Below are 18,278 nucleotides of genomic sequence, written 5' to 3' on the forward strand. Positions count from 1 at the left end.
TTTTGTTCTGTGGAGCTCTGATTGAGTTTTAGGCTGGAATTTTGTCAGGTTGCATAGTTAGAAATGTCATTAGATGGTCAAGGACAGAGATTACTTTACAGGCCTTGGGTTCTTCTTAGTATTTTGTAATTGGCGGTGAGGAGTAAGATCTCTCTCCTTCTGTTTAACAACACGTGTGTGGGTGTACAGTCAGAGTAAAATGGCGTACATTTTTGCACTTTGTTTCCATTGAACATGCCATACAAATAAAGGCATTTGAATTAATTATACGAAAAGAGCCTTGGTCCTCCTTTCTTTTTGATGACCAATTTACTCCTTTTACCAAAGAGAACCTTCTGTCTACCAAAATGTACTATTGTGTACTTTAGCAGCTTCTGTCTACCAAAATGTACTATTGTGTACTTTAGCAGCTTCTGTCTACCAAAACCTACTATTGTGTACCTTAGCAGCTTCTGTCTACCAAAACCTACTATTGTGTACCTTAGCAGCTTCTGTCTACCAAAATCTACTATTGTGTACCTTAGCAGTTTCCCTTCCTCCTCTTTTTTTACAAAATGGCGGGTCAGTTGAATTGTCATTGAACTGTGTGAGTACGAAGTCACAGAAGCTTTGGGGTTATTCAAGCAAGAGATCTCAGTATTCTTCCCCTTGAGAGTTGACCCCACAGCTTCCGAATCCATCCGGTTTCCCACGCAGACCCCACACTTCCAGGCCTCAGCACAATCTCTCACACACAAATCAAGTCGAATCAAATCAAATTCTATTCGTCACAAGCGACGAATGCAACAGGTGTAGACTTTATCGTGAAATTCTTACCTGCGAGCCCTTTCCCAAAGATTGCGGAGTTAAGAAGTAATAGAAATTTGCTAAAAAATGAAATAGTAACAATAAAATAACAATAACGAGGCTATATACAGGGAATACCAGTACAGAGTCACTGTGTAGGGGTATGAGGTAGTTTAGGTAATGTGTACATGTAGTACGTAGGGGTGAAGTGACTAGGCAGTCAGGATATATAATAGAGTAGCAGCAGGGTATGTGAAGAGTGTGAAAGGCTGACTATGTGTGTGTGTGTGTGTGTGTGTGTGTGTGTGTGTGTGTGTGTGTGTGTGTGTGTGTGTGTGTGTGTGTGTGTGTGTGTGTGTGTGTGTGTGTGTGTGTGTGTGTGTGTGTGTGTGTGTGTGTGTGTGTGTGTGTGTGTTTGGCATTAGTATGTATGTGAGTGTATGTTTTGTGTGTGTGAGTGTGTGTGTGTGGGTCAAGTCCAGTGCAAGAGAGTCAAAGCAAAGGAAAGGAGGTCAATGCAAATAGTCCGGGTAGCCATTTGATTAACTGTTCAGCAGTTTTGTGACTTGGAGGTAGACCCTATTCAGGAGACTTTTGGTCCCAGACTTGGCGCTCTGGTGCGGAAGCAGAGAGAACAGTCTATGACTTGGGTGGCTTGAGTCTTTGACATTTTTTAAGGCCTTCCTCTGACACCGCCTGGTATAGAGGTCCAGGATGGCAGGGAGCTCAGCCCCAGGGATGTACTAGTTCTTAAGCACCAGAGGAGGCTGGTGGGAGCAATTGAATGGAGTCAAACATGATTTACATACAGTACCAATCAAAAGTTTGGACACACCTACTCATTCAAGGGTTTTTCTTTATTTGTACTATTTTCTACATTGTAGAATAATAGTGAAGACATCAAAACTATGAAATAACACATATGGAATCATGTTTTAACCAAAAAAGTGTTAAACAAATCAAAATATATTTTATATTTGAGGTTCTTCAAAGTAGCCACCCTTTGCTTTGATGACAGCTTTGCACACTATATTAGCAATTGACTGACCCGGTCTCTCCAGATCTCCTAACAGTACTATTTCTAGGGTCAATTTTAGATCAATGTTATGCATTTTCAGCCATTCCTGAACCTGAGACCAGAAACAGGCTACCTGAGGGCAATACCAAAATAAATGGTCTATTGATTCCGTATCCTTCAATGACTATATCCCCCAAATATTCAACATTTTGTTGGTGGCAAGAATTCTATATAATAATTTTAGCTGAAAGGCACGAAGTCTTGAATCATGTGTAATTTTATTTATCAACTCACGGAATCGGTAAATCAAAAATCTCTTCCCAACTATTTTGCAATCTGTATGGCGCAGCTGTCAACATCCTGGTCCTCAAATAAACTAGTATACTTTCCTATTAATGCTATTTTTATTTCTCTGACAGTTTTGGTCCCTTATATTGGGCAGACAGACTAGTTCCCTACCTCCTCCTGCTGCCATCTGCCTGCTCCATTTTTGTGGTAATGCTGGAATCAATTGGTTGTAATTCTGATAACTCCATGAAAGACATAACTCTACCATTCCAATTTACAATATAATTTAAAAACAAAATACCCTTTCCCAACATCTTTCCCATAAATACAGGTCTTTTGTTGAGAAGCACATTTGAGTTCAGCCATAATATTTGTTGTAATATTTGTTCTATCTTTTCAGGGGGATGGAATTGAAATTGTAGCCAGCTCTGCAATGCTTGTTTGAAAATAATATATACTTTGAAAAATGTATAATTTTCAATTCATCGAAAATTAGACATGGCAATCTGCACAAAGGCAAAAAGGTCATTTTGGAACAATTTTCTTAGTAATCTACTTGAGAACCATTTAGGGTTCAAGCATGAATAAGTGAAGCTTTTAGAGAGAGGTTTAGTGCTTTTATATTTAATAATCTCAACCCACCCAATTCATATTCAGTATATAAATAGGCACGCTTTATCTTGTCTGGTTTAGTGTCCCAGATATTGCGAAATATTTGCTAATATGATTTAAAAAATGAATCATCAGGAGTAGGCAGGTCCATAAGTAAGTGAGTAAACTGAGATATGACCAAGGAGTTAATCAGGGCAATTTTTCTATAAATAGACAGGTATTTACCTCTCCATGGTTGCAGGATCTTGTCTATTTTGACAAGTTTTATTGCAATTCATTGTGGAGAGCTCATTTATATCTTTTGTGATATGAATACCAAGAATGTCTACTTCACCGTCAGCCCATTTTATAGGTAAACTGCAGGGTAATGTAAAAGTTGTATTTTTTAAAGATCCAATACGTAATATTGTACACTTATCATAATTAGGTTTTAGTCCAGAGAGTCCAGAAAAGTTATCTAGATCTTCAGTGAGACATTGCAGGGATCTAGCTTGCAGACTTAATATAAAACTTGAGTCATTGGCATACATTGACTCCTTTGTTTTTAAGCCTTGGATTTCTAATTCTCTAATGTTGTTATTGTAACGGCTTTCTTCTGTGGACGAAGGACTGAATGGCAGCTCCGGACTGAATGGCAGCTCCGGACTGAATGGCAGCTCCGGACTGAATGGCAGCTCCGGACTGAATGGCAGCTCCGGACTGAATGGCAGCTCCGGACTGAATGGCAGCTCCGGACTGAATGGCAGCTCATGACTGAAGGGCAGCTCATGACTGAAGGGCAGCTCATGACTGAAGGGCAGCTCATGACTGGAGGACAGCTCATGACTGCAGGGCAGCTCCTGACTGGCGGGCGGCTCTGGCAGCTCCTGACTGGCGGGCGGCTCTGGCGGCTCCTGACTGGCGGGCGGCTCTGGCGGCTCCTGACTGGCGGGCGGCTCTGGCGGCTCCTGACTGGCGGGCGGCTCTGGCGGCTCCTGACTGGCGGGCGGCTCTGGCGGCTCCTGACTGGCGGACGGCTCTGGCGGCTCCTGACTGACGGACGGCTCTAGCGGCTCAGGACAGACGGGCGGCTCAGATGGCGCTGGACAGACGGGCGGCTCAGATGGCGCTGGGCAGACGGGCGGCTCAGATGGCGCTGGGCAGACGGGCGGCTCAGATGGCGCTGGGCAGACGGGCAGCTCAGATGGCGCTGGGCAGACGGGCAGCTCAGATGGCGCTGGGCAGACAGGCAGCTCAGATGGCGCTGGGCAGACGGGCAGCTCAGGCGGCACTGGGCAGACGGGCAGCTCAGATGGCGCTGGGCAGACGGGCAGCGCAGGTGGCGCTGGGCAGACGGGCAGCGCAGGCGGCGCTGGGCAGACGGGCAGCACAGGCGGCGCTGGGCAGACGGCAGACTCTGGCCTGCTGAGGCGCACAGTAGGCCTGGTGCGTGGTGCCGGAATTGGTGGTACCGGACTGGGTACACGCACCACTGGGCGAGTGCGGGGAGCAGGAACAGGGCACACTGGACTCTCGAGGCGCACTATAAGCCTGGTGCGTGGTACCGGCACTGGTGGTACCGGGCTGAGGGCACGCACCTCAGGGCGAGTGCGGGGAGAAGGAACAGTGCGTACAGGGCTCTCGAGACGCACAGTAGGCCTGGTGTGTGGTGTTGGCACTGGTGGTACTGGGCTGGGAACACGCACCTGGGCGAGTGCGGGGAGCAGGAACAGCACACTCCAGGTTGTGAAGGTACTGGCATCAATTGCTCCGGAACTTCAACACATGCCTTAGGATGAGCACTAGGAACTGACACATGTGGCATCACACAGCTAACACGCTCCTCAGGGCGAATACCGTGCATACTACGCCAAACCAACAGCTCTCTCTCTTCACTCTCCTCCAATTTTATCAACAACTCCTCGAATGTCTCATAATCTCCCCTCCATTCACTCTCCTCCAATCTGTCCAATAACTCCTCAACATTCTCCGACTCATACCTCAATTTCGCCGACTGCTCTGATTCCATCCTCTGCTCCTTACGATAAGCACGGGGAGCTGGCTCAATTCTCCTACTTGACCCAGCTACACTTCCCGTGTACCCCCCCCAAGACATTTTTGGGGCTGCTTCTCGGGCTTTCTACCGCGCCGTCGTGCTAACCTCATTCGCCGGTATCCCTCCTCGCACTGCTCCAGCGAATCCCAGGCGGGCTCCGGCACTCTCTCTGGATCGATCGACCACCTGTCTATCTCCTCCCAAGTTGTATAATCCAGACTCGGCTGCCGAGCTAGCTCCTCAAAATGCGGCCTCTCTGCTTTCGCTGCCTCCAGCTCTGCCGATATTCCCCTGGCTCTGCCCAGGGTCCTTTTCCGTCCAACTCGTCCTCCCAAGTCACTTTTTTCCTGACATCGCTGCCTCTCCTGCTTCCGCTGCCGCTGCTGCCCGTTACCACGCTGCTTGGTCCTATTTTGGTGGGTGGTTCTGTAACGGCTTTCTTCTGTGGACGAAGGAGAAGACCAAAGCGCAGCGCGGTTAGTGTTCAACATGTTTTAATAAAGACGATAAACGTGAACACTACAAAATTACAAAACAACGAATGTGAAAAAAACAAAACAGTCCTATCTGGTGCATAGACACAAAGACAGAAGACAACCACCCACAAAACCCAACACAAAACAGGCTACCTAAATATGGCTCCCAATCAGAGACAAACGACTAACACCTGCCTCTGATTGGGAACCATATCAGGCCAAACACAGAAACAGGAAAACTAGACACACAACATAGAATGCTCACTCAGCTCACGTCCTGACCAACACTAAAACAAAGAAAACACAAAAGAACTATGGTCAGAACGTGACAGTTATTTGATCTGATTTTAATAGTTAGCATTTTGATGACCATAATGAATAGATATGGTGATGGCGGACACCCTTGTTTAAATCCTCAAAACTCTCTGAAAAGTAGCTGCTATTTACTGTTTTACGCCTGGGGTTGCTATACATTACTTTTACACATTTTATAAGAGAATCACCAATATTAAAAAAATCCAGGCATTTATAAATAAAATCCAGTCTTACAAAGGCCTTTTCAAAATCTTAGCTTCTTAGAGGTTCCATGATGTTCTATTATTTCTAGTAGTTGTTGCATATTATCTCCAATGTATTGTCCATGTAAAAAACTTGTCTGATCAGAATGAACAATACCTGGTAAAACCTTTTTAATTCTGAGTGCTATGCATTTCGCTAGTATTTCTGGATCGCAACATTGAACAATTGATGTTGAGAAGTGTCTGTTACTTGAACTCTGTGAAGCATTTATTTGGGCTGCAATTTCTGAGGCTGGTAACTCTAATGAATTTATCTTCTGCAGCAGAGGTAACTCTGGGTCTTCCTTTCTCGTGGCGGTCCTCATGAGAGCCAGTTTCATGATAGCGCTTGATGGTTTTTGTGACTGCACTTAAAGAAACAATAGTAAAAATAAAGAAAAACCCTTGAATGAGTAGGTGTGTCCAAACTTTTGAATGGTACTGTATGTTTGATACCGTTCCATGTATTACATTCCAGTCATTACAATGAGCCTGTCCTCCTATAGCTCCCCCCACCAGCCTCCTCTGGTATGCACTACCCTCTGTAGTGCCTTACAGTCAAGCAGCTGCCATACCAGTGGTGATGCAGCCAGTCAAAATACTCACAATGATTCAGCTGTATAACTTTTTGAGGATCTGAGGACCCATGCCAAATCTTTTCAGCCTCCTGAGGGGGAAGAGGCGTTATCGTGCCTTCTTCATGACTATGTGGGTGTGTTTTCACCATGATAGGTCCTTAGTGATATGGACACCGAGGAACTTGAAGCTCTCCACACACACTCCCTGTAAACCAAGATAAGCTAAACATTCAGCTAGACTCCGTAGTGTTACAGCAACAAGTCCACAGTGCTTTGGCGGTGGAGCTGCATGATTCTTTTAGTTTCACCAATAACTGTAGGCCTACTCAGTTGAACGCTCTTTGACAATATGTATGTTCAATTTGCCTCATGATCCTTGTTGACATGTAAAGTTTAGTAAGGAAAATATGCTCTCTGAGTGATGTGAGAGCCCTGATAGAGGAAGATGGAGGAAGCGGAGCTGTTTATTTTTCCATAGGCCCACATTGCGTCATATTTGATGAGAGCATGTGAATCTCTCATCAACTACCCATCAATGTAAAGTAACTGGAGATGAGTAGAGGATGAAAGGGAAGATTGCCCTAAGCCATTGCTATTCTAGTGTCACATCTCTCTGTCATGTTAGAGGGAGGGAAAACACAGACATGTCATGTGATGTTTTTCTTTAAATGTTCTGGAACATTACAGTGTTCCAGTTATATTTTTTGGAAGACGTCAATGAACTTTGAGGAACCCACTGACCCTCTGTCATACTGTATATTCTATCTGTTCAGACTTGTTTCCATACACACTTTTCTTTTTGTGATGTGTTTTTGTACATGTCTGTTATGCAAGTTATGATGAGGATTTTATTTTTATGTATTGACATTGACAACATTGACCATCTTTGTGATTTGAGCTGTGAGTCTCTTTTTGTAACAAACAACAATAACTTTATTTATGAAGTGCTTTTCAAACATTACTCACATTTTGCTCAGCTCTGCTGCACATTGTGTATCAGCTGCTTTACATTTGTCATCTAGGTAACGGTGCAGCCGTGCAGTGATATACTGTAGCTATTGTTCATGTATTGTGAAAACAGAGTATTTAAAATATTGATCCCATTAAGTTGGTTTTACTGTCATACAGTAACTATTGAACTAAGACATTCTGTCATTTTCTTAGGTACTAGAGAGAAGTCATTTGATCCGCTGTGTGTTTGACTAATGTTACTGATTATTTTTCCTTTCAGCTATTTGTACAAGAATGAAATCCAATCAATTGACAGACAAGCATTTAAGGGACTTGTCTCTCTAGAGCAACTGTAAGTGACCAACTCCTCGTCCTCCTCTTCCTCCTACTCAACCTCTTCCTCCCCTTCCCCTCTGCACCGTCATATCTGATCTGTACGTCTGTCCAAACGTCCTCCTTGCGACCCCCCAAGCCCCCACTGTCATACAGCCACTATGCATGCCGTTGTATACACTCACCCTTGTATGTTGCGCTGACCTTATGAAGCCCTGCATGAGTAGCATGTCTCATTGTCACGACAACGGATGTGTGTCACCCGGTCCTAATGCGTAAAGCTACAGCATGAGATCACCAGCCCTGCCCTGCCCCAGCCCTGCCTCAGCTCTGCCCCAACCATGCCCCAGCCCTCTCCTGCCCCAACCCTGCCCCTGGCCTGCCTTAACCCTGCCCCAACCCTGCCCCTGCCCTGCCCCATCTCTGCCCCTGGCCCTGCCTCAACCCTGGCCCTGCCCCAACCCTGCCCTGCCCCAACCCTGGCCCTAACTCAACCCTGCCCTGCCCCTCGCCTGCCCCTGCCTTGCCCCTGCCCTGTGCCTGCCTTGCCCCTGCCCTGCCCCTCCCCTGCTCTCCCCCTGCCCTGCCTTACCGCAGCCATACTGTAGCTAGGCAGATCCAGACTCAAGCAGGCCTTGGCTTCATGTGCTTCAGACTACAGATACAGCTCCTGCTTGCCCCATGCACAGCTTGCCCTTCTTTGTGTGTCTTACATCCTCTGTGGGGACTACTGTACACTGACTACTTGTCTCACTTTTGACCTTAGTTGTGATTGTCAATCTAGTTGTATTATGCGCTAGTTCTGTTATTTCATAGAGGGCCCCCACGCATTTCCCAAGCAGAGTGGTAGAGGTCACCATGTTGTTATGACATGTGCTTGTGAGACATACTTTTAGTATCAGCATGAGAAAGGGTGGCTCAAAATCTATATAAATGTGACCTTAAGCTATCATTATAACTCCTTTACCAAATTGCATGTCATCTTAATGACTTGAATATGTTCAAAACATTCCAGAAAATAGATTAATTTAAATTATTATTTAAAAACGTTTTATTGATGTAACGATTTTATAATGTGTGAAATGTGTCCGGTGAACGTTAGGAGTGTATGACCACGGCTCATACAAAACTTCCAACAAAGCAAACTGTCCATGCAGAGTAGTATATAAACGTGTATATAGGATCACATCTGATTATTGTCACACAGAGACCACCAATGTCATTGAACTGAAATGGCCTTCTTTCAGCCAATAGTAGATGAACAAGTCCTTCAACTGTTGGAAAAGGCTGCGCTCAGTGAGACTACTGTTGTTGGTTAACCCTAAACCTTCTGGGAAGCTATATATCACAGCAAGTTGCCTTCATATGTCAATCTTATAGAGGTACACTGACATCAGTCTAAAAAGGGTGGATATTACTGGATACTATATTTAGCAAAGTCATGTCCTCCATGTAGGCCGTTTGTGTCTAAACTACACCAAAAGAAAAATGGCTAACATGCATCTTCCCCCTCAAAGCCCTATCGTGGTGGTTGATCCTAGGGAAAAGCCTTGTGGCTGTTTGTCCCTCCATAACCACATGCATAGCCACTGAACAAATGGCTATTCATGAAGCGAAACCAAATCAAACTCCAGGCTCTTTGCCCTGCAGCTGGTTTGAGTTTTGATACAGTAATGAAGGGTCTTATGTGTGGGTGACAAGTTCTGAACCACTTTAATGGCCCTCTGCTATTCTGTTGGTCTTCAAATATGCTATTCAAGCCGTAGGTTAGGTTGAGAGGGAATAAACATTTCTTTAAAGTACCGCCAGTCTCGGATTTAATGTTCTTCGCTCCCCTGCTGTTTAAATGAGAGTATTTTTACAAGCATTTTGGCTTGCTTGTTGTTGAATATGTTAAATTCGAACATGCCTATCTGTGACCAAAAAGTAATTTAACGCCAAATAGACTACAGAACATGAGTAGAAATGTACACAAAGCATGTTTCTGCTCCTCTTCAACATATATCAACAATAGTTCCTTGTCACAATAAGTCTCAATTTGGTGCTTGAAATGTCTTGTGACGCTTTGTTCTATTACACTGTGCGTTAACTGTCAGGTTAGACATGTTTACATTTGATGTTAAATCACTGGTTTGTGACTCACATACATCAACTGGCTGTGATTACAGGGCTATACGTCTGTTGCCAAGTTTTCTCTCTTCCTCTCTCTCAGAGATTAAATATGGTTGTCTGTGTAATTCCTCTTGGCTGTTCAGTGTTCTGTTGTCCTTGGACCATCCCCTGGCCAGCCTTAACACTGCTACTCTATGATGAGAGAAGACAACACCCTAAATCTATCTCTTTTAGACAGATGCAGGAAATCTTAGGTTGGATATGAACCAGACATCCTTCACTAAGATCCTTGGCTGTGTCAAACTCTATTAGTAAAGCTTGTGTGCTGTGCCAAAGTCTTAATGCATTTATTTTACATATGAGTCATGTAGCAGACGCTCTTATGCAGAGCGACTTACAGGAGCAATTAGGGTCAAGTGCCTCGCTCAAGGGCACAAAAACAGATCTTTCACTTAGCCTATTTGGGGATTCGATCCAGTGACCTTTCAGTTACTGGCCCAATGCTCTTAAGCGCTAGGCTACCTGTCTACCTATAGTGTAGTAAGTGGATGTTGTGCTATATCCACTATTGCACAAGATCGTCATCATGTCTTTTATTGCTGATTAGTGCAGCTTGGCTCAACGTTTGCTTGCTTTGACTGTTGCTTTGTCTGTTTAATAAGCAAATATGTCACTGAACCTAAAAGTTACTGTTCAGTGACTAATTGGAGTTCATATTTCATTTGTCTAACCTTGCTGTTTCTTGCCATTAGTTCTGAATTATGATTAATCCTAATCTGGTGATACTGTGCTGTGTCCATGATCCTTTCTCTTCCAGGTACCTGCACTTCAACAACATCGAGTCCTTAGAACCGGAATCCTTCACCCACCTCCCAAAGCTTGAACGCCTGTAAGTCCACTATCTTCACATTTCACTCTATTATACCAAGTGGCGTTCTTACTCTACGCTTCTCATTTTTCTAAATGATGGAGTGATGCATCTTAAACAAACAATAGGACAACTCTCCAAATGATATAATGATTTGTTGTGGCGTGTACGTGCTTGTCACCGTCAGTCTTCTACCTGTGCTGACTTATTTCAGACGGCACTGAGTGCAGAACAGACTTTACAACGTATACATACTCGTAAATATACTTTAAACCCCACAAAATAGACTACATAATGTACTGGGAATAGAATGCACTGTTCCCAACTGACAGAGCCCTATGTGTTTAGCATGAAGCTGGACTTTAAGTGGGGCTTTTCAAAGCAGTACAACCGTTGGATGACCTTTCAATGTTCTGAGATGCCTTCATCCTACATCAGGACAGCTAATCTCCTCAACAAGTCTCTTGAGGTCTATTGGGCCATTTTTAAAGCTGTTTGTCTGTTACGGGTAAATAGCTATGAGGACAGACTGTACAGGGATACATGTGCCCAGCGCATGTGTTTGGCTGTATTTTCCCTGAGCCCTCACTCTGCCTTCTGTCTGGTGCTCCTCCCAACCGTTCAAACTCAGATTCCTGACATGTGGTCAGGAAAAACTCAGGGTCCTTCTCATAGTTATTCTGAAAGGTCCCACAACCTGTTACGACTTCAGAGGTCTGTGTGCGTGTGTGTTCTCCACCGACCCATCAGATCTCTATGTGCTGTGTAGGACAGAAGTTGAGAGCCCAGGTCAGCTGGTTACCCAACAGGGCCAGAGGGTCCACTGATAACACCTGGAGAGATATCAACTCTCGTGACACAACATAAGGGGATCTGCGAGAAATAAAGGAACACTATGAGGGGACAAATGAAATAAAACAACTGTATTATTGAAGTAGCAGTAGATTCAGTGGATGAATAGAGTGAGTGTTGACATTCAGTGAACTGTGTCAGACTCTTGCACCCCCACTGGACTTGGACCTTCTGCCATATGGATGGATGGATGGCTGGATGGATGGATGGCTGACCGGCCGGCTGGCCTCTGTTTTCACCCCAGAGCTGAATTCCTCCTTCTCTCCGTGTTTATTGGCTACACCTGGAATCCTGCCACACACGTTCCCAACCCTCCCCAGAGAGGGAGAGGAGCCCCCTGCACACAGATGGAAAAGGGGAAGGAATTCCCAGGCGCACTGATTCTGGAACGTTTATAGGGGAAGATCTCCATGAAAACAGATTGCCCAGTCTCGCTAGTTTGTGGACAAGAGCATTCTGGAAGATGTATCTATCTCCTGTGGATTGAAGAGAAGAATAAGAAGGAAAACGTCTTGTTGTTTCTTTTGATTTATGGTGATTGCTAACAAATATGGAGGTTTGTTGGTGTTGTTTGGGGAAAATGTTTCAATAAACATAGCTTTATTAATTAATTTATCTGTCATCAGTTTTCGATCCAGAATGTAATCTTCCTGTAAGATCGTTGTATGGTTGTGAAGGAAGCGGTCATGGACGGGAAGCCTTGATCATGTGTCATGTGTGGTAAACTGATCATATTTCTTAACCCAGATCAAAATAATTATGATATAAAATCGTCAAATGACCGTCTTCCAAAAAACATATGGCTCCCAATATGAGCCTGCAGGCCTACATCAAAGGGACTGATGCTGTAAGTAATGTCTAAAAGTAATGTCAAAGTAGTAAGCTCAAGTAATCCATAGTAAATATACACATTCCTCATGAGTCACTAACCTTATGTGCTTGTTGACACTGTGACATGCTGTAGCTATAGGCATGATGCATAGAGTTCAATCCCTTTAGAGGTCAACCCCTGTCAACCTACTCAACAGTCTGTCAGACGTACACATTACACACAGCATGTGTCTATAATTATCTATGACTTATCTATGACTTTATAAATGTATCTGTGTCTGTCTCTCACTCTTTCTCTCCTGCAGGTTTTTGCACAACAACAGAATTACCCATCTCGTGCTGGGGACCTTCTCCCATCTCCAGTCCATGAAGAGACTGTAAGTTCACTGACAACGTGCATGCACAGGGCAGCTATTGTGTTGTCTGAGAATGCTGTGAGAGATACAAGCCCTGCCTGTCTGTGTACAGCGTACATTAGGATCAGCGGACAGGCAGTACATTAGGATCAGCAGACAGACAGTACATTATGATCAGCGGACAGGCAGTACATTAGGATCAGCAGACAGACAGTACATTATGATCAGCGGACAGGCAGTACATTATGATCAGCGGACAGGCAGTACATTAGGATCAGCGGACAGGCAGTACATTAGGATCAGCGGACAGGCAGTACATTAGGATCAGCGGATAGGCAGTACATTAGGATCAGCGGACAGGCAGTACATTGGGATCAGCGGATAGGCAGTACATTAGGATCAGCGGACAGGCAGTACATTAGGATCAGCGGATCGGCAGTACATTAGGATCAGCGGACAGGCAGTACATTAGGATCAGCGGATAGGCAGTACATTAGGATCAGCGGACAGGCAGTACATTGGGATCAGCGGATAGGCAGTACATTAGGATCAGCGGACAGGCAGTACATTAGGATCAGCGGACAGGCAGTACATTAGGATCAGAGTTTTACCTTCCCCTATTATGTTCTTCCCCTTTTCAACATCTCACTCTGAATACTTCAGAGATGTATACTTCAAAATACTTCCAAGATGTGTTGGACCCAGAACCAGTATGCTGTGGTTGAGAGGTACAGTAGACAGACAAGACAACTGGCAACGTGGGAGGAATGGGATTCAAAAACAATATTTCCCTCTGATTATTACGGCACTCAGATTTGGATGATGTTCAGAGTGGGATCAGATTAAATGAGGATATTACTGTCTCCTGGAATGTACAAATCTCCCTGAAACCTGAAGAGACCAGTAGAAGAAAGGATAAATAGAAAGTGAAGTGCCAGCCAATCTGTACTCTGGAGCAGACAGACAGTTTCCCACAGCAGGAGAGGAGTTCTCCCAAAAAGGACATGCTGAGTCAGTGTTTGGACTGAGCTGGGCAGAGCTGTGTGGCATAGCTGTGTGGCATAGCTGTGTGTGTGCATGTGTGTTTTGCCAGTCTCAGTCCATACTGGTAGGCTGCCAGAAAGGATTTACTCTGCCTTCCAGACAGACTCATCCCACTACTGACTACAGACAGACTCAGCCAACTACTGACTCCAGACAGACTCAGCCCACTACTGACTCCAGACAGACTCAGACTCCAGACAGACGCAGCCCACTACCGCTCAGACAGACTCATCCCACTACTGACTACAGACAGACTCAGCCCACTACTGACTACAGACAGACTCAGCCCACTACTGACTACAGACAGACTCAGCCCACTACTGACTCCAGACAGACTGAGCCCACTACTGACTCCAGACAGACTCATCCCACTACTGACTACAGACAGACTCAGCCAACTACTGACTACAGACAGACTCAGCCCACTACTGACTCCAGACAGACTCAGCCCACTACTGACTCCAGACAGACTCAGACTCCAGACAGACGCAGCCCACTACCGCCCAGACAGACTCATCCCACTACTGACTACAGACAGACTCAGCCCACTACTGACTCCAGACAGACTCAGCCCACTACTGACTCCAGACAGACTCAGCCCACTACTGACTACAGACAGACTCATCCCACTATTGACTCCAGACAGATTCAGCCCACTACTGACTCCAGACAGATTCAGCCCACTACTGACTCCAGACAGACTCAGCCCACTACTGACTCCAGACAGACTCAGAATCCAGACAGACTCAGTCCACTACTGACTCCAGACAGACTCAGCCCACTACCACTCAGACAGACTCATCCCACTACTGACTCCAGACAGACTCAGCTGACTACCACTCAGACAGACTCATCCCACTACTGACTCCAGACAAACTCAGACTCCAGACAGACTCAGACCACTACTGACTCCAGACAGACTCAGTCCACTACTGACTCCAGACAGACTCAGACCACTACTGACTCCAGACAGACTCAGTCCACTACTGACTCCAGACAGACTCAGACCACTACTGACTCCAGTCAGACTCAGTCCACTACTGACTCCAGACAGACTCAGACCACTACTGACTCCAGACAGACTCATCCCACTACTGACTACAGACAGACTCAGCCCACTACTGACTACAGACAGACTCAGCCCACTACTGACTACAGACAGACTCAGCCCACTACTGACTCCAGACAGACTGAGCCCACTACTGACTCCAGACAGACTCATCCCACTACTGACTACAGACAGACTCAGCCAACTACTGACTACAGACAGACTCAGCCCACTACTGACTCCAGACAGACTCAGCCCACTACTGACTCCAGACAGACTCAGACTCCAGACAGACGCAGCCCACTACCGCCCAGACAGACTCATCCCACTACTGACTACAGACAGACTCAGCCCACTACTGACTCCAGACAGACTCAGCCCACTACTGACTCCAGACAGACTCAGCCCACTACTGACTACAGACAGACTCATCCCACTATTGACTCCAGACAGATTCAGCCCACTACTGACTCCAGACAGATTCAGCCCACTACTGACTCCAGACAGACTCAGCCCACTACTGACTCCAGACAGACTCAGAATCCAGACAGACTCAGTCCACTACTGACTCCAGACAGACTCAGCCCACTACCACTCAAACAGACTCATCCCACTACTGACTCCAGACAGACTCAGCTGACTACCACTCAGACAGACTCATCCCACTACTGACTCCAGACAAACTCAGACTCCAGACAGACTCAGACCACTACTGACTCCAGACAGACTCAGTCCACTACTGACTCCAGACAGACTCAGACCACTACTGACTCCAGACAGACTCAGTCCACTACTGACTCCAGACAGACTCAGACCACTACTGACTCCAGTCAGACTCAGTCCACTACTGACTCCAGACAGACTCAGACCACTACTGACTCCAGACAGACTCAGCCCACTACTGACTCCAGACAGACTCAGTCCACTACTGACTCCAGACAGACTCAGCCCACTACTGACTACAGACAGACTCAGCCAACTACTGACTACAGACAGACTCAGCCCACTACTGACTCCAGACAGACTCAGCCCACTACTGACTCCAGACAGACTCAGACTCCAGACAGACGCAGCCCACTACCGCTCAGACAGACTCATCCCACTACTGACTACAGACAGACTCAGCCCACTACTGACTACAGACAGACTCAGCCCACTACTGACTACAGACAGACTCAGCCCACTACTGACTCCAGACAGACTGAGCCCACTACTGACTCCAGACAGACTCATCCCACTACTGACTACAGACAGACTCAGCCAACTACTGACTACAGACAGACTCAGCCCACTACTGACTCCAGACAGACTCAGCCCACTACTGACTCCAGACAGACTCAGACTCCAGACAGACGCAGCCCACTACCGCCCAGACAGACTCATCCCACTACTGACTACAGACAGACTCAGCCCACTACTGACTCCAGACAGACTCAGCCCACTACTGACTCCAGACAGACTCAGCCCACTACTGACTACAGACAGACTCATCCCACTATTGACTCCAGACAGATTCAGCCCACTACTGACTCCAGACAGATTCAGCCCACTACTGACTCCAGACAGACTCAGCCCACTACTGACTCCAGACAGACTCAGAATCCAGACAGACTCAGTCCACTACTGACTCCAGACAGACTCAGCCCACTACCACTCAGACAGACTCATCCCACTACTGACTCCAGACAGACTCAGCTGACTACCACTCAGACAGACTCATCCCACTACTGACTCCAGACAAACTCAGACTCCAGACAGACTCAGACCACTACTGACTCCAGACAGACTCAGTCCACTACTGACTCCAGACAGACTCAGACCACTACTGACTCCAGACAGACTCAGTCCACTACTGACTCCAGACAGACTCAGACCACTACTGACTCCAGTCAGACTCAGTCCACTACTGACTCCAGACAGACTCAGACCACTACTGACTCCAGACAGACTCAGCCCACTACTGACTCCAGACAGACTCAGTCCACTACTGACTCCAGACAGACTCAGCCCACTACTGACTCCAGACAGACTCAGCCCACTACTGACTCCAGACAGACTCAGTCCACTACTGACTCCAGACAGACTCAGACCACTACTGACTCCAGCCGGACTCTAGACAGATTCAGACCACTACTGACTCCAGCCGGACTCTAGACAGATTCAGCCCACTACTGACTCCAGACAGACTCAGCCCACTACTGACTCCAGACAGACTCAGCCCACTACTGACTACAGACAGACTCAGACTCCAGACAGACTCAGTCCACTACTGACTCCAGACAGACTCAGCCCACTACCACTCAGACAGACTCATCCCACTACTGACTCCAGACAGACTCAGACTCCAGACAGGATCAGCCTACTACTGACTCCAGACAGACTCAGCTGACTACCGCCCAGACAGACTCATCCCACTACTGACTCCAGCCGGACTCTAGACAGATTCAGCCCACTACTGACTCCAGACAGACTCAGACCACTACTGACTCCAGTCAGACTCAGACCACTACTGACTCCAGACAGATTCAGCCTACTACTGACTCCAGACAGACTCAGCCCATTACTGACACCAGTCAAAATGTTTCCCCATACTATTTAACCATGCAACTATAATAAAACAGGACTGCTAGTAGTGTGATCTGTATTGTATGATGTACAGTTAGAAGTCCTGTATTGGTGTTTGATATTACATTGTTGTCTACTGTACAGTACAGAAAATACTGTATTTATGAGAGGTTGAGTTATACTGAGGATGAGTATAATGTATACAATCTCACAGCTTTGTGCAGGTGCAGGATACACAGACATCGGCAACTGACAAACAGGTCATTAAAAACAGCTAAACGCTATATTTAGAGCACTACTATAAACAGGCATGAGATGGTCAGTAATACTGTAATCTCCCCCACCCCCCTCTCTCTCTGTCGCTCTCTCTCTCTCTCATGTTCTCTCTCTCTTCCCCTCACTCTCTCTATCTGTCGCTCTCTCTCCCGTTCTCTCTCTCTTCCCCTCACTCCCACCCCTCTCTCTGTCGTTCTCTCTCTCTCACGTTCTCTCTCTCATCCCCTCACGCTCACTTTCTCACAAACTTTCTCTCTCTCTCTCTTTCTCTTCCCCTCTCTCTCTCTCTCTCATGCTCTCTCTCTCATGCTCTCGCTCACTCTCTCTCTATTTCTCTCTCCCTCTCTCTTCCTCTCACGGTCTCTCTATTTCTCTCTCATCCTCACTCTCGCTCTCGCTCTGTGTGCAGGCGCCTGGACTCTAACACTCTGAACTGTGACTGTGAGCTGCTGTGGCTGGCTGACCTGTTGAAGCAGTATGCTGAGTCAGGCAATGCCCAGGCTGCTGCCACCTGTGACTACCCCAGACGGCTGCAGGGACGATCTGTGGCCACACTCACCGCTGAGGAGCTCAACTGTGGTGAGGACACACACACACAGGTGTAAGGGCACACACACACAGGCGCAGGTGCTTACACACACACACACATTACGCACACAACACACATGCACGCACACACTCATACTCACTTA

The 18,278-nt window shown here is 46.4% G+C and overlaps 1 protein-coding gene across 1 annotated transcript in view; it reads left to right on the forward strand.

The window, feature by feature from the left end:
• LOC139553758 (peroxidasin-like) overlaps nucleotides 1–18,278 on the forward strand; it is a 90,087-nt gene that overhangs the window by 30,437 nt on the left and 41,372 nt on the right. The window contains exons 4-7 of the mRNA XM_071366405.1: nucleotides 7,582–7,653; nucleotides 10,564–10,635; nucleotides 12,603–12,674; nucleotides 17,996–18,165. Coding sequence (XP_071222506.1) covers nucleotides 7,582–7,653; nucleotides 10,564–10,635; nucleotides 12,603–12,674; nucleotides 17,996–18,165 — 386 coding nt within the window. The remainder of the gene's footprint in view (nucleotides 1–7,581; nucleotides 7,654–10,563; nucleotides 10,636–12,602; nucleotides 12,675–17,995; nucleotides 18,166–18,278) is intronic.

This window comes from Salvelinus alpinus, chromosome 25, assembly GCF_045679555.1.
Source record: "Salvelinus alpinus chromosome 25, SLU_Salpinus.1, whole genome shotgun sequence".
In the NCBI taxonomy this organism is placed as follows: domain Eukaryota; kingdom Metazoa; phylum Chordata; class Actinopteri; order Salmoniformes; family Salmonidae; genus Salvelinus; species Salvelinus alpinus.